At 37.5% G+C, this 27,892-nt stretch overlaps 1 protein-coding gene across 3 annotated transcripts in view; it reads right to left on the bottom strand.

Annotated features, from left to right (window-relative positions):
* Positions 1-27,892, bottom strand: part of NCAPG (non-SMC condensin I complex subunit G) — a 49,467-nt gene that overhangs the window by 4,518 nt on the left and 17,057 nt on the right. For 2 of the 3 annotated variants that reach the window (XM_040487316.1, XM_040487305.1), the window contains 6 exons: positions 26,774-26,884; positions 22,941-23,060; positions 15,587-15,814; positions 3,958-4,139; positions 3,521-3,695; positions 457-618 (listed from right to left, as the gene is read on the bottom strand). In XM_040487316.1, the coding sequence (XP_040343250.1) occupies positions 457-618; positions 3,521-3,695; positions 3,958-4,139; positions 15,587-15,814; positions 22,941-23,060; positions 26,774-26,884 (978 nt within the window). The remainder of the gene's footprint in view (positions 1-456; positions 619-3,520; positions 3,696-3,957; positions 4,140-15,586; positions 15,815-22,940; positions 23,061-26,773; positions 26,885-27,892) is intronic. The other variant, XM_040487321.1, reaches the window with a different exon arrangement.

Here is a 27,892-nt window from a genome sequence, read left to right on the forward strand (position 1 = left end):
ATAGAAAACATTATTAACACTTTTTTTAATACAGCATTTCCTAGTCTCTCAAAAAGCTACATACTGTTATTAAGTAGTTTAAAAACATGTTAGGGACGCCTGGGTGGCTCAGTCAGTTAAGCGTCCGACTTTGGCTCAGGTCATGATCTCAAAGTTCATGGGTTCGAGTCCCATGGCACGCTCCTTGCAGACAGCTTGGAGCCTGGGGCCTGCTTCAGATTCTGTGTCTCCCTCTCTCTCTGCCCCTCCCCCAGCTCACACTCCCTCCCTCTCCTCTCTCTCAAAAATAACCATTAAAAAAATTTTTTTTTAAATTCTGTTAAATTTATGAAGGAAACATTTACTTCAATGAGCAGACACAGTTTGCCAACGTATGTATAATTTAATACAAGCACATAAAGTCTACTTTGATAAAAAAAATTTATGCACGTTAAGAGTAATTAGAAACTACTTTACCTCCAGCATCTCATTCAACAGAAACAAAAGATCTTGAGCAAGATTGCTACTGAGTTCTAAAGAACTCAAGGCTTTCGTATAGACCCGAATTTCTGGTGAACATGGACATGTTAAGATCTCATTGCAAATTTTTATAGCCAAATTGTCATGAACTGTTAAGGCCTAGAAGATCAAGAGAAAAAGCTTTGTAAATGCAAAATGGTATCATTACAATATAGTTCCCTACACATCTAACAAGCATTTCCAACTAATTATCTTGCCATAATCCCAAATGCAAAATTTCTAAAACCAAATTTAACATATTCCTTGCAAACTGAACTGCCCCTCGCCCCTTTTTCTAGAAGATGCTGTGGTACAGGATTGAGATCTGCCCCCTTCACAACTAAAGCATTCATCCTCCAGCTACTATGAGTTCTGGAGGCTAAAAGTTCCCACGTGCAGAACTGATCCAGGCTGAAGACAGTGGGGCCCTGCCACATTCTTAGTTCACATTCAGTGGCTGGAAGATGTACGGGTACAACAGCTCAGCCTTGTCTCAATTCTGGACAACTCAAAGGACTTTCCCAGTTATAGAACTACCTATGGGATGAGTTGGGACTTTAAGACTTCATGACAGTTCAACTTCTTTCTCTCCCCCAACCTACTTCCCTCACTTTCACATTAAAAGATGTCAACACCTTCTTCGAGGTCTTCTGTAACCCATACTGGGTTATCTGGGACTCCATCTTCCTTGCCTCTCCAAGCTCTTTCTCCATGGCTTTTATACCCATAATCTTCTTCCATCTCAGCTTCTATTCTTTCTACTTTCTATTGCTACTATTATTCTTCTTCTTAAGCTTTTATCTCTTAATTATATAGATTTCCAACTACTCTCTTTGACAATATTCTATTCTTCTCACCAATTCACCTTATGTAACAATACTGACCACCAACTTCATCTTTCATCCCATTAAGCCTTTTAATAATATACCCTGCATTGTTATGGCAAATACAGCCAACTCCAAATTCCCTACCTTAATGTTCTGCCTTCAACAGGGCCATTCTGGTCCTTAGGCAGAATGATTCTTCCATAGTTCTCCTGTAGGACTTGCACAACCAGCTTCATTTAATCACTTCTACCAAAAGTCTTTTTCTCTCTACCCAAACCACTCCCCAAATCCCAACAAGACTTCACTGAATTTTACTAGTAATGCTGTACTCATCACTCCTAAAACATGAACCCTGTCTTCTAAAGTCGTAAAGGACTTAGAGCTCTATCACCCACCCTGATTATATTTTGCCTTAACATTCATTGTAATCTTCTTTCCAATCACTTGTAACATAATGACTTGAAAGCGGTATGCAAACACTAAATATCAATTAAGATAAAAAAGCAATACTTTCAACTTAGTTGGCATCTGAAATCATTAATAACACATTAATTTTCAACATGATGACAAGTTTGATTAAATGACTTATTAAAGGAGTGCGACACCTGGGTGGTTCAGTCAGTTAAGCATCTGACTCTTGGTTTCAGCTCAGGTCATGATCTCACAGTTTGTGAGATGAAGCCCCACATCGGGCTCTGCACTGATAGCATTGAGCCTGCTTGGGATTCTCTCTCTTTCTCTCTCTCTCTCTCTCTCCCCCTCCTCTGCTCACACTCTGTCTCAAAATAAATAAAACAAAAATTTTAAAAATAATATTAAAGGATTAAAAACCCAGCTTAAGTTTAAACTATGGGACAGTTTGCAGTTCAATTATCTTCTCTGAATTAAAAACAAAAATAAGGGGCGCCTGGGTGGCGCAGTCGGTTAAGCGTCCGACTTCAGCCAGGTCACGATCTCGCGGTCCGTGAGTTCGAGCCCCGCGTCGGGCTCTGGGCTGATGGCTCGGAGCCTGGAGCCTGTTTCCGATTCTGTGTCTCCCTCTCTCTCTGCCCCTCCCCCGTTCATGCTCTGTCTCTCTCTGTCCCAAAAATAAATAAACGTTGAAAAAAAAAAAATTAAAAAAATAAAAATAAAAACAAAAATAAGGGAGCCTGCGTGGCTCAGTTGAGCATCTGACTCTTGATTTCAGCTAGGGTCATGATTCCAGGGTCATGGCATCATGGCCCACATCAAGCTTGGGATTCTCTCTCCTTCTGCCCCTCTCCCCCATTCATACTCTCTCTAAAAAAAAAAAAAAAAAATGAAAATGAAAATAAAAATTTAAATAAGCTTGAGGTGACCTTCATTCTTTGAATTCTTCCTTGTCTCAGACAGGTAAGATAATGTTTGAAGCCTCGATCTGAGTCCTAGATAAACAGGACATTTTCAGAATGTTTAAAAGCCAGCACTATAGTAGTCAGGAGGGGGTAGTGAGAGAGACGAAATTTTGACAAATTCTTTTCAGGAGCAAAATATTAGCACTTATTACTTCTATCTTTATAGGATTACGACTATTCCCGAAAGGTCTTTTTTTCTTCAGTTTTTTTAATAAGTTTATTTATTTATTTTGAGAGAGAAAGAGAGAATGAATGGGGGAGGGCGAAAAGAGAGGGAGAGAATCCCAAGCAGGCTCCTCACTGTCAGTGTGGAGCCTGATGTAGAGCTCAAACTCATCAAACAGGAGATCATGACCTGAGCTGAAACCAAGAGTTGGACGCTTAACCCACTAAACCACCCAGGGCACCCCAGCAAAAGGTCTTTTTCTTCCTTTGTGTTATGTGCCACCATATAGACCAGAAATCTCTAGAGGCGCCTGGGCGGCTCAGCTGGTTAAGCATATGCCTTCGGCTCGAGTCATGATCTCATGGTTCGTGGGTTCAAGCCCTACATCAGGTTCTGTGCTGAGAGCTCAGAGCCTGGAGCCTGCTTCAGATTCTGTGTTTCCTTCTTTGCCCCTCACCTACTCATTCTCTGCCTCTAAAAAATAAATAAACGCTAAAAAAATAAAAAATAAAAAAAAATAGAAAAAAGAAATCTCAAGATCAAAATGTGGCTTCTATTTCAAAGAACATAAAAGAAAAGATTATTTTACCAAAACAACAGTGACCTGCATGATAGTTATCATCCTTACCATCCATAGGCCAACTTTCACCCACCTGATAATCTTGTGAATTTTTGGCCTGAGGATTTAATCCACTTGGTCTTGTCAAATCTACAAGTAACTCAGCAACATTAGTGATATCTATTTCAGCTAAGGGAGAAGATGCAGGGGCACTGGCCAGTGTTTGCAAAGTTGGAAGAAAGGCTTCTTCAAAACATTCCTGATTAGTCCTATTGAAAAATAATTCGGAAGTATGTTGGCAAAGAAAAGGCATGTGATCCTCAAAAAAAAAAAAATGTATAAAATTCACCCCATTAAGATACAGTATATTTTCATCTAGGAAACAAATAATTGAGGTAAATAAAATCTAAGTTATCCTCATTTTCATCACTAACCACTGAAGAAAAACAAAATTATATTACAGATATGACTCATGGGGAGCCTGAAATTTAACTTCAAGTCAGATTCTGATTTATCCGTTTAACTAAATACCTGCTCGCATAAGCAAACATGGGGAAGAACACGCCCAGGCAATGTCGAAGTCGAACATCCTCTTCAGTCACAGGATTGTACCATAACAAGATAAGGCGAGAAAGAATCCTGCTGCTGACCAAAAGCCCTGAGAACATCAGCTTGGCTAATCCTTCTGCAGCTCCTGTTCTGAGTTCAGACACCTAATAAAAATGACTTTTATTAAAAGAAATATTTTTATTTGTATCTCCTTTTTAAGCCTTACATAATGTAGCCTGTCCTACAATATTTTTCTATGAATTATCAAAAAATCACTCATACTATGTATTTGTTAAAGACACAGAAAAAGATTTTGTATCTTCCTTTTAGGTCAAGGCTATGCGACAAATTATTAGTCTAGCTAAGAAAACTTCAATTTCCTTAAAATTCTTTAGAAGAACCAAAAGGTCTTTTAAACACTGTGAAACCAAAAGTCAAAACGTTATGTATTACATGCATATCATGATGTAGGATCTAGAAAACACTCAGTAATGATCCCTGCCATCAGAGGAAGGTGGCCTGTAAACGGAAGCTCAGAGGGAGGAGTGGCACTGTGTCGGAATGAAGGGGAAATGTGAACAGAAGGTGTACTGGTAGAAAAAGAAATTTCTAGAAAGAGTAACCAAAACACTCTTAAGACAAGGAAATGGAAAAGATATAGAGATATTCAAATGGAGGTACAGGCATAAAAGAGGGATAACAAAAAATACTAATTATTGAGACTGAATGAAAGTCGAGCCTTTGACACTTCCCAGAGGCATGATCCTGTGCATATGAACTCTGCACTCCACTTTTTTCATATAAAAAGAGGATAATAAAATTACAGCTACAAGGACAAAGAAATACTACAAATAAAACTCTTCATAAGTACTAGCCACATAGTAAATCCTCAACAAATATCAGTTATTATTTATTATCACTGATGAACAGTAAGGTCTGCTCAGTGAGCACATTACAGAGATCTTAAAACTCAGGTGAAAAAACTCAACCGCCCTGAGGAAGGATATGGAACCACTGAAGGTTTCTGAAATGATGGGGAAATAAGATTTAAATGAGGTTTCAGGAAAATCATCTTTAGATTATAATCTACGAATGTAAAACAAATCTAAACTAGGGAGAAGTAAAAAGAAAAAAAATGGAATGAGCAAATATAAGAACTATTTCAAAAAAACTCAAAAGTAAGATTTAGAGGTCAATAAGATTAATAAGTGCTAAGGCACTAGCATGTGCTTTCCACACACTAACTCATTTAGGGCTCACAACCTGAAAGGGCAGAGACTTTGTTCCACACAGCACCGTACTCTCCAGAACATACAGTGACTAGCACATTACTAACCCTCAAGTATTTGTTGACTTATTTAAAGAACCATCCACTGAATAGATATCATTATCCCCACTTTACAGATGAGGAAAAAGACCAGAGACCATAAACACCTTATAGAAGATTTACACATATGCAACCAGAACACAAATCTACAAGTCTACAACTCCAAAGGCTGCATGCTCCCCATCTTTTTAAAGTGTTAAACTACGGGGTCGCCTGGGTAGCTCAGTTGGTTAAAGATCCAACTCTTAGTTTCGGCTCAGGTTGATCTCATGGTTCCTGAGATCAAGCCCTGCATCGGTCTCTGCACTGACCACACCAACACTGCTTGGGATTCTCTCTCTCTGCACCTCTCCCTCACTCACGCTGTCTCTCACTCCCTGAAAAATAAATAAATAAAATGTTAAACTATGACATACCTTCCTCATAGCAACTGTAATCCATCTGAAGTTCAATGTCAGAATTTTGAAATGGGACAGAACTTTAAGTCTTTAAAAGACTTTTAAATGTTAAAAGATTCTTATTATGGACCAGAGGACAATGAAGTAAATCCAGAATTTTTTTTAGTGTTGATGATAAAAATAAAGTCAAAATCACAGAATCAAGTTTATCCAGAAAGAGATTAAGGTGCCAGTACTATTTAAAAAAAAACAAAAAAAAAAGATTAATTCCTTCATTGTCACACTATTGAATATTGTTCAATAGTTTTCCTACCAATGCAATGTCAGCAAGCCCACAGCACTGGATATTTCCCAACAGGAAATCAGTACATCACTTGAGTATTAACTCAAAATTTAAAAAGCCAACATCAGCCTTTTGATTGGTGAATTTAATTTACTTACACTTAAATTACTGACAAGGACTGACAACTGCCATTTTGCAATCAAAATGTGTTTAGTCAAAAACTTTTAACAAAGGGTAACAAATTCTGATATTAAAAAGGTTAATTCATCAAAAAAGAGAAAAAAAAAGAGAATTAGAAGTATAGACATAACAAATAACAGAGCCTCCAAATACATAAGCAAGCACTGACAGAAAGGCAGGAAGGAATAGCTCAACAGTAATAATTAAAGAGCTTTATGTAATGGACAGAACACCCGGACAGATCAATAGGGAAACAGAGGGCTCAAACAACACTACAGACCAACCAGACCTACCACACATGTATTCATTCCACCTTACTATAGCGGAATGTATTTTCTTCTCAAGTGCACATGGACTATCCTCATGGACAGACACCATGTTAGGCCAAAACAACTCTAAATAAATTTAAAAGAATGAAAACATTGAAATTTTTTCTCAAACCACAACAGAATACACCTAGAAAGCAGTAACAGAAGGAAACTGTAAAATTCACAAACGTGCCAACAATATACTTTTTTCACACACCAATGATCAAAGAACACATCAAAAGGGAATTTAGGAAATACTTACAGATGAACTAAAATGAAAATACAAAAAACTAAAATTTACGAAGTGCAACAAAAGCAGGGCACACACAGGGACATTTATAGCAGTAAATGCTTACACAAAAAAAAAAAAAAAAGAAAGAAAGGAGCCACCTGGATGGCTGAGTCAGTTAAGTGTCTGACTTTTGATTTTGGCTCAGGTCATGATCTCACGGTTCACGGGTTAGAGTCTGGTGTCAGGCTCTGTGAAGACAGAATCTGTTTGGGATTCTCTTTCTCCCCCTCTCTCTGCCCCTCACCCACTCGCACACAAAAGCAGGTGCACACGCACTCTCTCTCAAAATAAAAAACTTAACAAAAAAAATAAGATGCAAACCACTGAAATCAGAAATAAAAGCAGGAACGTTACAGCTGACCTTATACTAATAAAAAGAATTATAAGAAAATACTATGCGCTGACCACCAAAATATTAAAAAACTTAGATGAAATGGACAATTTCCTAAAATTTACTCAGTAAAAAACAAGATCCAAATAGCCCTCTAATAATACCCAAAGTAAATAAGTCATAGAAACCTCCCCAAGAGAAAAGTCCAACACTAGATGTCTTTACAGGTAAATCCCCACCAAGCAGTTAAAGAAGAATTAACACCAATCTTCTCACAGTCTTCCAATAAATACAAGAGGAGCAAACAATTCCCAACTCAATAAATGAAGTCAGTATTACCCTAACACCAAAGCCTGGCAAAGACAATGCAAGACAGCTACAGTCCAATTTCCCTTATGAATACAGACACAAAAACATTCAACAAAATGCTACCAAACCAACAACATATTAAAAAGATTATACACCATAACCAAGTGGGATTTTTCCCAAGAATACAAGGGTCATTCAACAGAAGAAAATCAAGCAATGTAATATATATATCAATAAAGGAACAAAAACCCACATGAGCATCTCAACTGATGTAGAAACATGCTTTCATGATAAAAACAAAAGAAAGAAAAAAAAAAGTAGAAAGAAACTCTCAAAATGATAAAGATCATTTATGATGAATCCACATCATACTCAATAAAGACTAAAGATGTTCCCGTAACATCAGAGACAAAACAAAGATGCTTGTTTTCATTTTTGTTTTGCTTTTAGAGAGAGGGAATAGGTGAAGGAGGTAGAGGGAGAGAAAGAGAGAATCTTAAGCATGCTGCACACTCAGCAAGGAGTCCACCATGAGGCTCAGTCCCATTACACTGGGATCATGACCTGAGCCGAAATCAAAAGTCAGATGCTCAACTGACTGAGCCACCCAGAAACCCAAAAGATGCTTGTTTTAACCCCTGTTGCTCCACAGTGTACTGCAGATTGCAGTTAGAACAATCAGGCAAAGAAAGAAGTGCGAGATGCAGGAGAGAAGCATCAAAGGAAAACACTTCAAAAGAGAAGGGCTGAAGAAGGTGCAAGGCCTTAGGACAAGTTTACAAAGCCTCAGCTAGGCTTGTAATGAATGCCTAGAGCCATTAACATTGTCCAGGGTCAGATCCTCCTTCACACCTGACCCTTCCTAGTGTTATAGAAACCAATTAACTCGAAATTCAACCTTGAAAAGCTAAACCATTAGATTGATTAACACACTTGCTTAGCTGACTTTATGCACATAGTCTTTAGCAATTATCCTAATAAAAAGGAGCTTCATTCTGGAGGGGCCTCATTCCGACTTGAGCATGTGGATGTTCACTTAACTGCACTTTGTTTACAGACTCATCATTTGCGACTCCAGCCATACTCCCTGCAACAGAAAGGAAAAAAGGAAAAAAGGAAAAAAGGAAAAAAGGAAAAAAAAGGAAAAGGAAAAGGAAAAGGAAAAGGAAAAGGAAAAGGAAAAGGTAAAGGAAAAGGAAAAGGAAAGAAAGAAAGGAAAGAAGGAAGAGAAATAGCAATCCTAAAATTCATATGGAACCACAAAAGGCCCCGAATAGCCAAAGTAATTTTGAAGAAGAAGACCAAAGCAGGAGGCATCACAATCCCGGACTTTAGCCTCTACTACAAAGCTGTCATCATCAAGACAGCATGGTATTGGCACAAAAACAGACACATAGACCAATGGAATAGACTAGAAACCCCAGAACTAGACCCACAAACGTATGGCCAACTCATCTTTGACAAAGCAGGAAAGAACATCCAATGGAAAAGAGACAGTCTCTTTAACAAATGGTGCTGGGAGCACTGGACAGCAACATGCAGAAGGTTGAAACTAGACCACTTTCTCACACCATTCACAAAAAGAAACTCAAAATGGATAAAGGACCTGAATGTGAGACAGGAAACCATCAAAACCTTAGAGGAGAAAGCAGGAAAAGACCTCTCTGACCTCAGCCGTAGCAATCTCTTCCTCGACACATCCCCAAAGGCAAGGGAATTAAAAGCAAAAGTGAATTACTGGGACCTTATGAAGATAAAAAGCTTCTGCACAGCAAAGGAAACAACCAACAAAACTAAAAGGCAACCAACGGAATGGGAAAAGATATTTGCAAATGACATATCGGACAAAGGGCTAGTATCCAAAATCTATAAAGAGCTCACCAAACTCCACACCCGAAAAGCAAATAACCCAGTGAAGAAATGGGCAGAAAACATGAATAGACACTTCTCTAAAGAAGACATCCGGATGGCCAACAGGCACATGAAAAGATGTTCAGCGTCGCTCCTTATCAGGGAAATACAAATCAAAACGACACTCAGGTATCACCTCACGCCAGTCAGAGTGGCCAAAATGAACAAATCAGGAGACTCTAGATGCTGGAGAGGATGTGGAGAAACGGGAACCCTCTTGCACTGTTGGTGGGAATGCAAATTGGTGCAGCCGCTCTGGAAAGCAGTGTGGAGGTTCCTCAGAAAATTAAAAATAGACCTACCCTATGACCCAGCAATAGCACTGCTGGGAATTTATCCAAGGGACACAGGAGTGCTGATGCATAGGGGCACTTGTACCCCAATGTTCATAGCAGCACTCTCAACAATAGCCAAATTATGGAAAGAGCCTAAATGTCCATCAACTGATGAATGGATAAAGAAATTGTGGTTTATATACACTATGGAATACTACGTGGCAATGAGAAAAAATGAAATATGGCCTCTTGTAGCAACGTGGATGGAACTGGAGAGTGTGATGCTAAGTGAAATAAGCCATACAGAGAAAGACAGATACCATATGGTTTCACTCTTATGTGGATCCTGAGAAACTTGATAGGAACCCATGGGGGAGGGGAAGGAAAAAAAAAAAAAAAAAAGAGGCCAAAGGGGAAAAAAGCAAAACATAAGAGACTGTTGAGAACTGAGAGCAAACTGAGGGTTGATGGGGGGTGGGAGGGAGGAGAGGGTGGCTGATGGGTATTGAGGAGGGCACCTTTTGGGATGAGCACTGGGTGTTGTATGGAAACCAATTTGACAATAAATTTCATATATAAATAAAAAAAAAAAAAAAAAAAAAAAAAGAAGGAAGAGAAATAAGACACATGAACTGGAAAGGGAAGAACTGAAACAATGTCTCTTCACAGATGACATGATCCTATACAGAGAAAATACCAAAGAATTCACACACACAAAAAAACTACAGGAGTTTAATACATAAATGGAGTAAAGTTGAAAACCAAATCAAATAAACACATAAAAAACCCAATTGAGTTTCTATACAAAATCAATGAGCCATCCAAAAAGCAAATTAAGAAAACAATACCATTTACAATAGCATGGAAATACATAAGAATAAATTTAACCAAGAAAATTAAAGAGTTATACCTTGAAAACTACAAACCACTCTGAAAGTAATTAAATTTCTGAAAGAAATTAAAGATGACCTAAATAAATGGAAAGACATCCAAGTTTATGGACTGTAAGATTTTAACATTATTAAGATAGCATTACTATCCAGTGCAATCTACATATTCAATGCAAGCCCTATCAAAATTCTAGTGGACTTTTTTGCAGAAATGGAAAAACTAATCCTCAAATTCATAAAGAACTGCAAAGGACCCAGAGTAGCCAAACAATACTGAACATAATGAACAAAGTTGGAGAACTCAACTCCCCAATTTCAAAACTTATTATGAAGTTAAACCAATTAACAGTCTGGTACTGGCAAAGGACACACACAGGGAATGGAATATAATTGAGAGTCCAGAAAAAAAAACTCACACACCTAGGTCAGCTGATTCTCCACAAAGGTGCCAAAACAATTCAGTGGATAAAGAAGAGTCTCTTCAACTAACACAAACTGCATGTCCACAAGCAAAACAATGAAACTGGACTTCTACCTAAAACCATGTGGAAATATTATTTGAAAATGCATCCTAGGGGCGCCTGGGTGGCGCAGTCGGTTAAGCGTCCGACTTCAGCCAGGTCACGATCTCGCGGTCCGTGGGTTCGAGCCCCGCGTCAGGCTCTGGGCTGATGGCTCAGAACCTGGAGCCTGTTTCCGATTCTGTGTCTCCCTCTCTTTCTGCCCCTCCCCCGTTCATGCTCTGTCTCTCTCTGTCCCAAAAATAAATAAACGTTTGAAAAAAAAAATTTTTTAAAAAGAAAATGCATCAAAGGCCTAAATATAAAAAACTAAAAAAGTAAAACTCTTAGAAGAAAATACAGAAACAAGTCTCCATGACTTGGATTTAGCAATAGATTCTTAGATATGACATCAAAAAGCACATAAGCAATAAAAGGAAAAAATACATAAATTAGTCTATCAAAATTAAAAATGTTTTCTAGAGAGGCGCCTGGGTGGCGCAGGCGGTTAAGCGTCCGACTTCAGCCAGGTCACGATCTCGCGGTCCGTGAGTTCGAGCCCCGCGTCGGGCTCTGGGCTGATGGCTCAGAGCCTGGAGCCTGTTTCCGATTCTGTGTCTCCCTCTCTCTCTGCCCCTCCCCCGTTCATGCTCTGTCTCTCTCTGTCCCAAAAATAAATAAACGTTGAAAAAAAAATTAAAAATAAATAAAAATTAAAAAAAATAAAAATAAAAATGTTTTCTATATCTAAGGACATTATTAAGAAAGTGAAAAGATAATGTATATGGAGAAAATTTTTGCATATCATATATTTGATAAGGATCTACTACTCAGAATATATGAAGAAACTCAAAAGGCACAACCCAACTTAAAACTGGGAAAAGGATTTGAAGACATTTTTCCAAACAAGACATACAAATAGGTAACAAGCACATAAAGATACTCATTAATCATTAGGGAAATGCAATTTAAAACCATTTGAGGTATCTTTTTAATCTACTAAAATGGTTAAAAAAAAAAAAACTTTACTGGAAAATAGTAAGTGTTGATATGAATGTGGAAAAACTGAAATCATTTAACGATGTTGATAAAAATGTAAAATGGTTTGGCTGCTGTGAAACAGTTTGGCAGGTCCTCAACAAAGTTAAAGAAATTATCACATGAAACCATAAAACTCCTAGAAGAAAACATAAGAGGTAAGCTCCCTGACATAAATCTTGGTGATTTTTTGGATTTGACAACAAAAGCAAAGACAACATAAGCAAAATAAACAAGCTGGACTACATCAAACTGAAAGCTCTACAAAGCAGCGGAAACCATTAACAAAATGAAAAGGCAACCTCAAAATGCAATGCAAGAAAATATTCGCAAACTATGTATTTGATAAGGAATTAATATTCAAAATATATAAGGAACTCCTATAACTCAATAGCAAAAAACCACCAAAGAATCCAATTAAAATACAAATGAAAACTACAATGAGAAAGCGCCTCACACCTGAAAGCAGCTCACACCTGACAGAATGGCTAAAATCAACAACACAAGAAACAACAGGTGTTGGCAAGGATGTGGAGAAAGGGGAACCCTCTTACACTGTTGGGAATGCAAACTGCTGTAGCCACTCTGGAAAACAGTGTGGAGGTTCCTTAAAAAGTTAAAAATAGAATTACCCTGCAATCCAGCAATTGCACTACTAGGTATTTATCCAAGAAATACAAAAATACTAATTCAAAGAGATACATGCAACCCGATGTTTACAGCAACATTATCAACAATACAAATTATGGAAACAGTCCAAGTGTCCATTGACTGATGAATGGATAAAGAAGAGGTGGGTATATATATTTTTATTCAGCCATAAAAAATAAAATCTTGCCATTTGTAACAACATGGATGGATCTAGAGAGTATTATGCTAAGCGAAATAAGTTAAAGACACTCATATGTGGACTATAAGAAACAAAACAAATGGGGGGGGGGGGGGGGAGAGGGAATGGTAAAGCCAGAAACAGACTCTAACTATTCAGAATAAACTGATGGTCACCAGAGGGGAGGTAGGTGAGAGGAAAGGTTAAATAAGTGATGGGGATTAAGGAGGACACTTGTGATGAGCACTGGTTGTTGTATGGAAGTGTTGAATAACTATATTGTACACCTAAAACTAATATTATTGTATGTTAACTAACTGGAATTTAAATAAAAACTTTAAAAAAAATGTGCAGAGGAACTGAAATGACATTTTTCCAAAAACAACACAGAAACAGCCAACAGGAAGATGAAAAAGTGCTTAACATCACTAATCTTTGGGGAAATACAAATCAAAACTACAATGCAATATCACTTCACACTGTTTGAATCAACAAAAAGAAGCTAAGTGCTGGTGAGGATGTAGAAAAAAGGGATGCTTTGTGCCCTGCTGGTGGGAATATAAACTGGTGCAGCCACTACAGAAAACAATATGAAGTTTCCTCAAAAAAATTAAAAATAGAATTATCATATGGTCGAGCAATTCCACTTCCTGGTATATATATCCAAAGGAAGTGCAAACAGAATCTCAAAGAGAGATCTGCACTCCCATGTTCATTGTAGCATTATTTACAATAGCCAAGATATGGAAACAACCTAAGTGTCCATCAATGGGTGAATGGATGAAGAAGTGGTATAGATGCATATACAACAGAATATATTTGGAGGTAAAAAAGAAGGAAATCCTACCATCTGCAACATGGAGAGTCCTTCAGGATGCTGTGCTAAGTGAAATAGCCAGACAAAGATAACTACTGTATGGTATCACTTTATATGTAGAATCTTAAAAAAAAAAAAAGTCAAACTCATAGAAATAGAGTAGAAAAGTAGTTGCCAGGACTGGTGGCAGGGTTGGGGGGAGATACAGAGACATTGGTAAAAGCATACAAACTTTCAGTTGTAAGTTCTTTTTTTTTTTTTCAAGCTGTGGCCTCCCTTAAAGGAAGGCAGTCATCTTTTTTTTTTTTTTCCAACGTTTATTTATTTTTGGGAGAGAGACAGAGCATGAACGGGGGAGGGGCAGAGAGAGAGGGAGACACAGAATCGAAACAGGCTCCAGGCTCTGAGCCATCAGCCCAGAGCCCAATGCGGGGCTCGAACCCACGGACCGCGAGATCGTGACCTGGCTGAAGTCGGACGCTTAACCGACTGCGCCACCCAGGCGCCCCTGTAAGTTCTTAAAAAATTAGAATTAAAATTAAAAAATTCTGAAGACCTAATGTAAAACATGGTGACTACAGTTGATAACGCTGTATTGTATAAATGAATTTTGCTACTAGGAGAGTAGAAATGTTCTCACATTCTGAATAAGTAGATAAATATGTGAATTGTTGGAATGTCAATTAACTAGATTGGGAGTAAATCCTTAAAAAAAAAAAAAAATCACCAATATGACCTAGTAAACCCCTCCTAGATACATACCCCAAAAACAGAAAACAAATACATATCCGTGCATGTTCACAATAGCACTATACGCAATAGCCAAAACGTGGAAACAGCCCAAATATCTTTCAATGGATGAATGGCTAAACAAATTGTGGTACATACATAAAATGATAGATTGTTCTGCCATAAGAAGGAATAAAGTACCGATACAAACTACAACATGGAGGAGCCTTGAAAATAAGCTAAATGAAAGAAAGCAGACACAAAGTCATATACTATATAATTAATTCCATTTATATGAAACATCTAGAATAGTTAAATCCATGGAAACAAAATGCACATTGGTGACTGTCAGGAGCTGGCTGGAGGGGAAATAGGGAGCGATTGCTCAATGGATCCAGTTTCCTTTTAGGAAAATGTTTTTAAAAATTGGACAGAGGTGGCAGTTGTATTACCTTGTGGATGTACTAAACACCAATTGTCCACTTTAAAATTGTTGTATCAGTTGAAATATCAATTTCACCTCAATAAAAAAATATTAAAAAGTTTATTTATATATGCTATAAAAACGTAGTTCAAGGGTACCTTAAGGAAAAGGGTCAAATCCCATACTCTGTCTCAGACCTTCCACTGACCCAACATAAAATTACTTTAAATTATTTCTTAAGACTCTTGGGGGAAAAACTTTAAGTCATAAAACACAAAGACAGGGGAAAAGATGGAAAAAAAAAAAAACAGAACCCCCTCTAATAGTCATTTTTGTTTATACTTCAAAACTGTGCAAGGGCGCCTGGGTAGCTCAGTCGGTTAAGTATCTGACTTTGGCTCAGGTCATGATGTCACATGGTTCATGAGTTTGAGTCCTGCGTTGGGCTCTGTGCTGACAGCTCAGAGCCTGGAGCCTGGTTCAGATTCTGTGCCTCCCTCTCTCTCTGCCCCTCCCCAGCTTGCATTCTGTCTCTCTCTCTCTCAAAAATAAACATAAAAAAAAAAATTTTTTTTTTAAACTCTGCACTTGCAATCAATCTGAGGGTGAGAAACGAGGTCTATCAGTATTGGAAGTGGGACTTGATTACATTTAAAAGGCAAAAGTTTTAAATGGCCAAATTTAAGCTTCGGCCTAAAAGAAATAAAGAGTATAAATATATACACAATAAAAAGGAATTTCATAATAACAGGGCTATGATCATTTCTTACCTCACTATCTAAGAAATCAGAAAGGAGTTTCAGAACATTCTTGGCTGTAGCAGTCTCTTCTTCAGCTTCTTTTACCTCTTGGTCTCCATCAGTGTTTATTTCTGCATGTTCACTTTGAAGGGCTTTGATTTTTTTAGTTTTAAAAGGTTCAATCCCAAATGTCATCAGTTGGTCAAAGATTGCCTTTAAAGCACTTATTTTTATTGTCACATCATCAATTTGCAAAACCTAAATTAAAATATCCCCACCAAAAAAAGTAAATTCGGTAAAGTTTTCAGTCTGTTTATACTGCATAAAATTAACATGCACCTTATTTTCTTAGTCTAATTTCAACAGTCAAGTCCACATTAAATACCATTTTTCAAAAATTAAAATTTCCATTTTAAAGTTAATATTTTTATTTCTACCATAACATTTTTCACATAAATAAATAAATAAAATTATTCAAGAGAGAGAGCGCGTGTGTAAGTTGGGAATAAGGGCAGAGGCAGAGAGAGAATCTTAAGCAAGCTCCACACTTAGTATGGAACCCAACCACCCTGGGATCGTGACCTGAGCCGAAATCAAGAGTCAGATGCTTAACAGACTGGGCTACCCGGCACCCGGTACCATAACATTTAGACTTCTATTTCATCCAGAAAAAGTTCACCTTCAGTACAAACTTTCTAGAACTAGAGTCAGGCTGAATTATATTATTGCCTTTTATTTGAAAATGAATGGGGCACCTGGATGGCTCGGTCGGTTAAGCATCCAACTCCTGGTTTCAGCTCAGGTCACAAGCTCATGGTTCCTGAGTTCAAGCCCCACATCAGGCTCCATGCTGACAGTGCAGAGCCTGCTTGGGATTCTCTCTCCCCCCTTCCCCCACCTGCTCTCTCTGGCTCTCAAAATGAAACTTAAAAAAAAAAATTAAAAAAAAAAGAATGAATATATTATATTCACTATGATTTTCTTCTAAGATCTAGAAAAAGAGTTTAATTACATTGAAATTGTTTTGGGCCACCTATTAAGACAAAAACATTACATTCCAACCAATGAAAAGCATTCATTAAAAACATCAGTACTCTGGGGCGCCTGGGTGGCACAGTCGGTTGAGCGTCCGACTTCAGCCAGGTCACGATCTCATGCTCTGTGAGTTCGAGCCCCGCGTCGGGCTCTGGGCTGATGGCTCAGAGCCTGGAGCCTGTTTCCGATTCTGTGTCTCCCTCTCTCTCTGCCCCTCCCCCGTTCATGCTCTGTCTTTCTCTGTCCCAAAAATAAATAAACGTTGAAAAAAAAAATTAAAAAAAAAAAACAAAAACATCAGTACTCTTAGTACTATTCTAGGTTATCAAGCTTCACTAAAGATAAAATTTTCTCTTATTAGCTCAATAAATTCAGAATTCATTAAAAGTGAATTCAGTTCTCAATGAACTGGACTCCTTTATAAAAGGAGGTGAACCTTATAAAACCCAGTGGTTTGTAGAAGTCTGTCCTAAGTTAAGAACACTGATTTCCTATATACCAAATTTCAAAGCCATGAAAAAGAACCGAATATTTCTATTACGAAGAGATTTATTATATTCCTTACTGCCCTTAAGTTGTGGACACTGATAAATTATTTGGCTACATGGCTTAGCCTTTCTTTAGAATGAATGAAAATTACCTGCACGTTGGTCAAGTTAGTGAACTGAGAAAAATAGCTCAAAACTTTGAAAGAAATTTCAAGAATATATCTATTATGGTAAGACCAACATATTTGCCAAAGCCAAATATAGTTTTCTTGACTGTTCTCTACGAATTCTAAACATGATACTCTTTCAGCAGTAACTTTGTTTTCCTTGCCCTTCTCAGTCCCTTACTGGCTAGCAATAGCTCTCAATACTGAATATTTATCTAAGAAAGACTTTAAAATGAAATAATCTCCCTCTCCCACCTAACAAGTGTATATATATGTCTTCAATCAATTTTTATTACTAAAACCTGATTTAAAAAAGAACTGCTTTCTTACTCCCAAAACACAGCTATTTTCCCTTAATCTAAAATCTTCTAACAATAGCCCTAAGAATAATTTTATAAATATAAACAACTGAATTTATTCAGTGGTTAACTACTTTGGATCATGAACCACTTTAAGGACCTGATAAAGAGTTTAAAACCCCACCCCAGAAAAACATACAAAACAATAGGGGCGCCTGAGTGGCTCAGTTGGTTAAGCGTAGGACTTCAGCTCAGGTCATAATCTCACAGTTTGTGAGTTCAAGCCCCGCATCAGGCTCTGGACTGACAGCTCAGAGCCTGGAGCCTGCTTCAGATTCTGTGTCTCCCTCTGTGTGCCCCTCCACTGATTGCACTCTGTCTCTTGCATTGTCTCAAAAATACACAAACATAAAAAAATAAAAATAAAAAAATATAGGCAAAATCATACATATAATTTATTTTACTGCATTTGAACCTTTTATCATTCACATTTTTAATTTACAAAAAAATATACCTATTTTTAAGGCAAATATTAATAGCTAGTCCTTGAAAAAAAGTTTAGAGATCACAGCTGTTTATACTTTAAAAAAAAAAAAAAGGCAACCTTTACTTCATTAAAACTTTAATTCCATGACAAGGCTGCTATTCTGTTGACTGGCTTGATTTGGAAGAGAGTAAAATTGTGGAATGGTCTTCATAAAAAACATCATTTATCTTTCACACCTGCCTCATTTTGACAGTTCCTTTCTACTACAGAAAATTACATATATAAATACAAACAGTAACAAGCTCTCTCTGTCAAGTGGAAGATGAGGTAGTATTAAATAACTTCAGAATGGTCCAGGCCACTCATAAGCATTACATTCATACTGCATTTCTTTGGACTAAAATGACCACAGCACTTATTACTGATATTATGCCAGCAAAAATGAAAAGGATCAAAATCCACATTTCATCTTTAAAGGTTAACTGAACTTAATTATTTTCTGGGAAAGTTCTATGGTATTTCCTTTGCTGCAATACTAGAAATTTTATATAACTGTCTACCTTCAATCTTCTCTATCAGACTTCCAGCCTGACTAAAACTTATAATTTTTCAGCAGCATTCTTAATGGTATACAAAATATCTTAATATTTTATCCCATTTTTAGAGCAAAAAAAAAAAATACACTTAACTAGACATAAATGAATCGTTCACTATCAAACATTCTAATAAGATTTTTCTTCCACATTAAAAAAAAAAAAAAGTAATGACCACGGGTCAATCTAGTACAAGACCCATCTTCTAGGAAGACAGGAAAGTAGAGAGTTTATTGTACACTAATTTCTTAGTAAAACCTCTTTGAAACTACAGGATTTTATTCCGAGTACCTATAAAGCCATAAAATTTCACAATAGTAAACAAGACTTTCTTGAGAATTACTAGCAGAACCACTGATGCCAATACCTGCTGATGTAAAAAGAATGTCTCGCTATACATGGAGATTCACTCTGCATGTTGGAGCAAAACCAGATATACAGCCAAGCACTAAAAATGATTCATCTGAACAAAGTACCAATATTTTTCTTTCAGTTTCTTTGAGAAAGGAACCTCACATCATTTTAAATACTGACATTTCAAGTTTCCAAAAGGACCTAACAATAACAGAAATTTTCCTGTGACAACAGTAGCATAGGATGATAAATATAAACAAAACAGCAACAGTAATTTCATCACTGCATTAAATAAATTGATCAGATGCCAAACGTTCCAAAAAAGGAAACTAGAACAAAACTCTGAAATTTCTTATGACTGTCTTTTGACGTAAGTACAATTTTAATTTTCTTCCTTTGATACAAGCCACAAACAATTTGACCATTTCCAGAACACATGACTTCCCCAAGTTCTCTTTAATTGTATACTTTGTTTTTCCTGGTAATGTGACTGCAACATTAAAGGATGCTCCAAGATAAGGGTTTCTTGCTGAAGGAATATTCTATTATTGGTGGAGTTCAGTCTTTTAAAATAATCTTTTCATGAAAATGACGATCTGTGTTGTCACATGTTATTTTCAAATTGAGCACACAAAGTATTCGCATTTAACCTGTTGGCAAGCAATCTGCACTAAAATTCCTTGCAATTTTTTATACCATTTGGCAACACCAGATGCTACATTAATCACATCGTCTTTTTATTTTTATTTTTTTTTTAATTTTTTTTTTCAACGTTTATTTATTTTTGGGACAGAGAGAGACAGAGCATGAACGGGGGAGGGGCAGAGAGAGAGGGAGACACAGAATCGGAAACAGGCTCCAGGCTCTGAGCCATCAGCCCAGAGCCTGACGCGGGGCTCGAACTCACGGACCGCGAGATCGTGACCTGGCTGAAGTCGGACGCTTAACCAACCGACTGCGCCACCCAGGCGCCCCTCACATCGTCTTTTTATATGGGAAATGGAGGGAGGTATATTTTTGAAGTTAAGCCAGGCCCAAATGTTAAAGACAGATGTCCAAGGGAGTTTATACTCCACTGGTACACTCGATGCCATCCCTTCTTGTCTACCCAATAGCACTCTAGCAACTGCCTTCTCTTCCCTATATTATCAATTTTTTCCTCTCACTAGGCCTTTGTCCTTAGTATTACAAACATACTGTAACTTTCTCGACCTTAAAAAAAAATTGAAACCAAAAATATTTTGGGGCGCCAAGGTGGCTCTGTTGGTTAAACGTCCAACTCTTGGTTTCAAATCAGGTCACAATCTCACAGTTTGTAGGATCCAACCCTGCACCAGGCTCTGTGTTGACAGAGCAGGGCCTGCTTAGGATTCTCTCTCCCTCTTCTCTCTGTACCTCCCATGCTCACGTGCATGCTGTCTCTCTCAAAATAAATAAACTTAAAAAAAAAAAACAAAAAAAACCCACCTCTTTTTATCCCATATCCTTCTCTTGCTACCTCCCCATTTCTATTAGTCCTAACAAAAACAAAACCTTGAAAGAGTAGTCTACACTGGCTATCTCCAATTCCCCTCTCATAATTCTCTCTTCGGCCCACTCCTATAAAACTTTAACCTCCATATAAGCTACGCTCATGAAAGTCACCAAATATTTCCTTATTTGCCCCAAAAGGGCAATTACAAATCCTTGTCAACCTGTCACCAGCAATAGACAGTTAGGTGATGCTAGCCCTTGGAAAATAACATCTTCACTTGCCTTCTAGGACATCACACTCTCCCCTTACTGTCCACTTCACCTTGGTCTTTACTGGTTCCTCTTTATCTCCCATTCCTTTAAATGTTACCTAAGCCCTAGGGAACTACAACGGCAAGACTGCTACTCATTCTACATTCATCCCTCAGGTAACATCCAGTCTCTAAGCACTGGATACTATTATAAAGACTTAGATCCCTCTCTCCAACTCGCATGTCCCTCCTATCTCTGACTCACATACAACTGCCTATTCAATCTATCCACGTGCAACTCAAACTTCAAACTTATCACACCCAAAACTGAACTCCTTATCTCATCCACCATAAAATTTGTTTCTGTTTTCCCCATACAGGAAAGGGCAAGTCTATCTTTCCCAATTATTTTAACTAAAATTTTTAGTTATCTTCAATTTCTTTCTTTCACATCCACATCAGATTCATCAGCAAATTCTATAGATACCATCTTCAAATGTAGATTACCAACACTTCTCAAGACCCCAGTAACCACTTGAACATTGGTCCAAGTCATCATCATCTCCTTCCAGGATTATTGCAATACCCTCCTATGAGCATCTCCGCTTCCATACTTGTACCCCTAAATACTAAATACTAGAGACCTGCAAACTATGGGTGAGGGGCCAAACCCAGTCTGCTGCCTGGTTTTGCACAGCCTTCAAATAAAGAAGAGTTGCACATCTTTAAACGATTAAAAAAAAATAACCTCGTTGCATGTGAAAATTGTATGAAATTCAAATTTTAGTGTCCATAAATAAATTTTTTTAACTACAGCCACACAAACTCATTTATATATTGCCATGGCTGTTTTCACACCTGCATCACAGAATAGTACTTGAGACACACCATGTGGCCTGCAGAGTAAAATATATTTACTCTCTATCCCTTTATAGAAAAGGTATGCCAACCCCTGGTCTACATCAACATTATACCCAGTCAGATCATAATAATCCTGTATGCAGAATCCTCCCATTCCTTATCATTTCATTCACTGCGAAGTCTGCAAGTCCCCAGAAGACATGTACATCCTATTATCTGCAAATCCTTTCTCCTACCCTTCTCCTCTTTGCTCAATCTGCCCCAGCCATAGTTCCCCTTGTTCCTTGACCATGTGAAACAAAGTCCTACTTCAGGGGCCCTTCCCCTGTTCTTCCCTCTCATCAGAAACAACTTACCCAGTTATCTACATGGCTCATTCTCCAACTTTCCTGGGACTGGTCCAAATTTCAATTTATTAGTCAGGCCTTTCTTGACCAAACAGATCCTTCTGCCTATTTCCATTCCTTACTCTCTTTTTTTTTCAATTTGACATGCTATTTTTCACTGTGTGTCTCCTCTTCTGAAATGTAAGCTCCATTAGGACAGCAACTTTTATCTTGTTTTTTTCATTACCTATCTTATTTTTTCCTAAGCATAAAATAATGCTGAGCATATCATACTCAACAAATATTTGCTATAATTTTTGTTATATGTATTTTATATATATTTTTGTTATATATAATTTAAAAATACTTTAAATAATTGACATTTCGGGGCGCATGGGTGGCTCAGTCGGTTAAGCAGCCGACTTCGGCTCAGGTCATGATCTCGTGGTCCGTGAGTTCGAGCCCCGTGTCGGGCTCTGTGCTGACAGCTCAGAGCCTGGAGCCTGTTTCAGATTCTGTGTCTCCCTCTCTCTGACCCTCCCCCGTTCATGCGCGGTCTCTCTCTGTCTCAAAAATAAATAAACGTTAAAAAAAACACATTTTTTTAAATAAATAAATGACATTTCATCTTTTCTCAACTTTATTAAGAAAGAAATCAAAAGATAAAAATCAGAGTCCCTCGGAGTGCCTGAGTGGCTCAGTTAAGCATCTGACTTCGGTTCAGGTCCTGATCCCATGGTTTGTAAGTTCAAGCCCCACATCAGGCTCTGTGCTGACAGCTCAGGGCCTGGAGCCTGCTTCAGATTCTTTGTCTCCCTCTCTCTCTGCCCCTCCCACACTCATGCTGTCTCTCTTTCTCTCTCTCTCTCAAAAATAAGCAAACATTAAAAAAGAAAAAAAATCAGAGTCCCTAAAAGTCATCCATAATAGTCACTGTCATCAATAAGCCCTGGAACATAATAAATGTAGAGTACTCACATTATCACCACAGATTCTGAATATTTATTTCAGGAAAATACAGTCAAGATTTTGTCACAAGATAAATCCTACCTGCAATAATAATACGAAGTGTTTACTTGCAAAATCCTGATTCTGTAGTCCACAGCAGCCCAAGCATAAAATAGCCAGATTTCTTACTATAGGATGAACACTTACTATTCCAGGAAGAATCTAAAATGAATTAGAAGTTAAAAGAGTTTTGACCAGGATAAGAAATTTATAACAGCATTATTATTAAAAACATGGCCAAAGAGGTAATTTCTATATCATTTCATAGATCTACTTCTTATCCATACTGTCGACATCAATTTTCAGATTAAAAAAAAAGGTAAAAATTGCTAAAACAGAGAATATAGCCAGAGTGAAATACAGTCTGATCATGAGACACGTCCCCCTCCACCTGCTAAAAGTGACTCAATAGCTCATAAGATGCTATTATGATAATAATAATAAATGCTCATAAGACAAAGATAAAACTCCTTTACACGACATTTGTCTCATTATGTGGTATTTCTTAGTGTCATCTTATACCATGCTACCCCTCACTCTTTGCTTAACGATGGTCTGATTTTGATGCCTTCCATGCAGTGCTATTCAACAGAAATATAATGTAAGTCATATGTCATTTTAAATTTTCTAGTAGGCACATTAAAAAGAAACATGTGAAACTAATTTTAATGCATCTTATTATTCTCAATATAACCAAAATATTAACATTATAACATGTAATCAAAATTTAAAAATTGAGGGAGTGCCAGGGTGACTCAGTCGATTAAGTGCCCAACTCTTAATTTTGGCTCAGGTCATAATCTCACAGTTCATGAGTTCAAGCTCCACATCGGGCTCCATGATGACAGTGTGGCACCTGTTTAGGATTCTGTCCCTCTCTTTCTCTGCCCTACTTCACTTGCGCACGCGCACACTCTCTCTCTCAAAATAAATAAACTTGAAAAAATTTTCAGATAATCTACGTTGTGTTGTTTGTGCTAAGTTTTCAAAACCAAATGTGTTTTGAAACAGCACATCTCAGTTTAGACTAGTTGTTAATACCCACAAGTTTGTTTGTTTTTAATGTTTATTTTTGAGAGAGAGCAGAAGAAAGAGCGTACATGCAAGCGGGGGAGGGGCAGAGAAAGAGAGGGACAGAGGATATGAAGTGAGCTCTACACTGACAGCAGAAAGCCAGATGCAGGGCTTGAACTTACCAACTGTGAGATCACGACCTGAGCTGAGGTCAGATACTTAACCAACTGAGCCACCCAGGAGCTCCTAGCCACAGGTTTTTAACAGCCACATGTGGCTGGCTGCAACCATATTGGAGAGAAGAAATCTAGAACATTCTTCCCTCCCCTTTTCACATAGTGAAGGTCTACTCAAATATCAGATTATGGTCACCTTCCCTGAATGGAACAAATCCCATATTTTAAGTTCACATAGGACCATACAGCTCTTCTTCATAGCAATTATCAATGTCAAAACCTTCCACTTATTTATTTGATTGATGTCCCAATCACTGGACCAGAATATCCACAAGGGCAGTCTATATATGTTTTGTATACCGTGTATACTCTATCATTGGCATTTAGTATATAGATGTTCAGTAAATAGTTGCTCAACTAATAACTTTATGATTCTAATTTTAATTTTAATTTTTTTTTTTTTTTTTTTGAGAGAGAACACCTGCATGAGCAGTGGGAAGAAAGGCACAGGGAAAGAGACAGAATCTTAAGCAGGCTCCACGTTCAGTGCGGAGCTCGACACAGGGCCCAATCCCACAACCCTGGGATTGTGACCTGAGCTGAAATCAAGAGTCAGACACTCAACTGACTGAACTACCCAGGCACCCCGATTTTTATTTTAAAAATGGTAATTTCACTAAAATATAACTCCTCTATCTAAATATCTTACTCATTTACATCCCTCTAGTTTCCATCAACCTTTATTTTTATTTATTTATTTATTTATTTTTAATTTTTTTTTTTTCAACATTTATTTATTTTTGGGACAGAGAGAGACAGAGCATGAACGGGGGAGGGGCAGAGAGAGAGAGAGACACAGAATCGGAAACAGGCTCCAGGCTCTGAGCCATCAGCCCAGAGCCCGACGCGGGGCTCGAACTCACGGAGCACGAGATCGTGACCTGGCTGAAGTCGGACGCTTAACCGACTGCGCCACCCAGGCACCCCTATTTTTTATTTATTTTTTAATGTTTATTGTTGAGAGAAAGTGAGACAGAGTGAGTAGGGGAAGGGCAGAGAAGAGATGGAGACACAGAATCCAAAGCAGTCTCCAGGCTCTGAGCTGACAGCCTCAGCTGATGCGGGGCTCGAACTCACGAACTGTGAGATCACAACCTGAGTCAAAGTCAGACACTTAGCCAACTGAGCCACCCAGGCGCCCCTTCCTTCAATCTTTAGACATAAATTGTTTTTGTACACTTAAAATCATTATGACTATTCAATTTTGTGTTCTTCCTTCACTCAAATTTGTGTATCTTCTCCCTACATGTATAGTCTTCATATTTACTACTCCAATTATGTAATTATACCATACTTTACCATTCTCTTGCAATAGGACCAGACATAAAGTATGCAAGTAGAACTTTAAAACTACTACTTTTCACTAAAGACATTTGCTCTACTAAGAATGAAACTAAATTTTAATGGTTTAGTAAAAGCTACTTTTAATCAGAAGTTCTACATTGTCGTAAACAAGAACTGGCATCTTTACTGCATTTAGAAACTCATGACAATTCAGGGAACTAGATTTTAAATTTCTTTGTGGTTTTGTGGGTTTTTTTCTAATTTATTTTTGAGAGAGCCTAAGTGGGGGAGGGGTAGAGAGAGGTGGGGACAGAGGATCCGAAGTGGGCGTACTGACGGGGCAATCTGGATGTGGGGCCGTACCCACGAACCACAAGATCATGACTTGAGCTGAAGTCGGACGCTCAACTGAATGAGCCACCCAGGCACCCCAGGGAACTAGATTTTAGATTACATCCACTGGCTGTTTTTCATTAATCCCAAGTAAAAACAATTGAGGGAGGATCCTGGAAGAGCCTAGATACATTCAAACTTTGCTTTGAATAAGTAGCATTGGTATGAATACCCTACTATGGAATACTGTCGCCATAAACCACATGTGGCTACTGAATGCTTGGAATGTGCTAGTCCACACTGAGATGTGCTATTAAGATTTAGTATGAAGAACAGAATGTAAAATGTCTCGACAGTTAAATATTGAGCAAATGATGCCATTAAAATATTTGGGGTATATTCAGTTAAGTATATTAAAATTATATTTCACCTATTTACTTTTAATTTTTAAATGTGGCTACTAGAAAATGTTAAGTTACATGCGGTCTGCATTATATTGCTATCAGACAATGTTATTTTACTAGAGTCTTGCAGTATTTGTGTCCCTATAGTTAATAAAATCTCTATGAAGAGTTACTTTAGTAAAACGTCTTTAAATATATAGGAAAAAAAACCCAAATTCCTTTCACAGGGCTCATAAAGTAAGTCTCAGAGTCTTTCTATATAGCAAGACTATAGCAAGACTCCAGGACTTAAATATACCTAATATGTTTCAGTATTTCCTGTTACTATTCAAAGAATGAAAATATTTTACATCTCCTCCTAGTATAACTTTTCAAACCTGTTAAAGGGATAAGTATAACTTATATACGAGGTCTTTTATATACATTATCTTAATTTAATCTTCACAATATGAAGTAGCCACTATATAATTTTTTTATTTTACCATTTATATTTATCAGATGCTAAAGATGATTATCTTTTTATTCTTTTGAACCCAAGGAACATATTACTTACAAACTAAGGAAGCAGTGGGCTAAAATAAAGCTTCAAAGGCCACCAACTTACCAACGATTCAATGATGCCATTCATGGTTGCACCTATACCTGTTGAAGTGGACATCTGCTTCAACAATTCATAGCACAAAATAAGACACTTCTGTAGTGTTTCAGCATCATTCTAAAATGAAACACAAAATATTCTACATTAGTATAAATGTCCTCTGCCCATCCTTTAAATATTAGCTTTTTCAGGGCTTTCTCTAAGGCATATTGTCTCTTAGGGCAATCTTATCCAATCATACAACTCCATTTACCATCCATCTCCTAAGTTTCAGATTCACACATACAATTGCTACATTTCCTCTTGTATGTTTCACAGGCTTCCAAACTCAAAATTTCCAAAAGAACTCATCATTACCCAAATCCTTTCTCTTCTTGTGCTATCTCCATAAATAACACTGCTATCTACCAAATGTCCAAACCAAAAAACCTAGGGTACATTCTGGATCCACTCTTCTCCCTGTTACTAATTCCTAAATACTCCTCAAATCCATCACTTCTTTCCACATCCACCATCATTGTCTTCTTCTGGCTGTATACATATCAAGGCTACATTACTATAAGTCTTCAACTACTATGCCTGCCTAGGCTTTTATCACTCTGCACTCTATTTTCTAACTAAGATATAAATCTTATCCTACCACTTAAAACCTTTAGTCATTCACCATGATCCCTGGCTAAAGCAGAAAATTTTAAATACTGCTTATACAAGACCTTAACAAGCCTGGCCCTTAATTTTTCCACAAGATTTATCTCTTACTTCTCTCCCCTCACTTCTCTAGTCCTATGAACCTGAAGTTTTTAAACACAGCAGGTACTCTTTAAACTTCTAGACCCTCATATAAGCCATTCCATGGGCCTACAGGATTCCTTTAAAAACACATCAAGAAGAAACAATACAGTGCATTAAAGGCACAAATCTAAAGCCTGACTCGGCTGGGTTTGAATCCTGTCTCTACCATTTACTATCTGTGTAATTTTGGGCAAGTTACTTTTCCTATATAAAATGAAAATAGCACCAACCCCACAAGGTTATAGTGAGAATCAAATACTTGTGAAGTGCTTGAAGCAGTGACTACCACAGAAAAAGCATCCTGTCACTGTTAGCTTACATTATTATTTTTAT

This window comes from Herpailurus yagouaroundi, unplaced genomic scaffold, assembly GCF_014898765.1.
Source record: "Herpailurus yagouaroundi ecotype Mexico unplaced genomic scaffold, PumYag 28, whole genome shotgun sequence".
NCBI classification, from domain to species: Eukaryota; Metazoa; Chordata; class Mammalia; order Carnivora; family Felidae; genus Herpailurus; species Herpailurus yagouaroundi.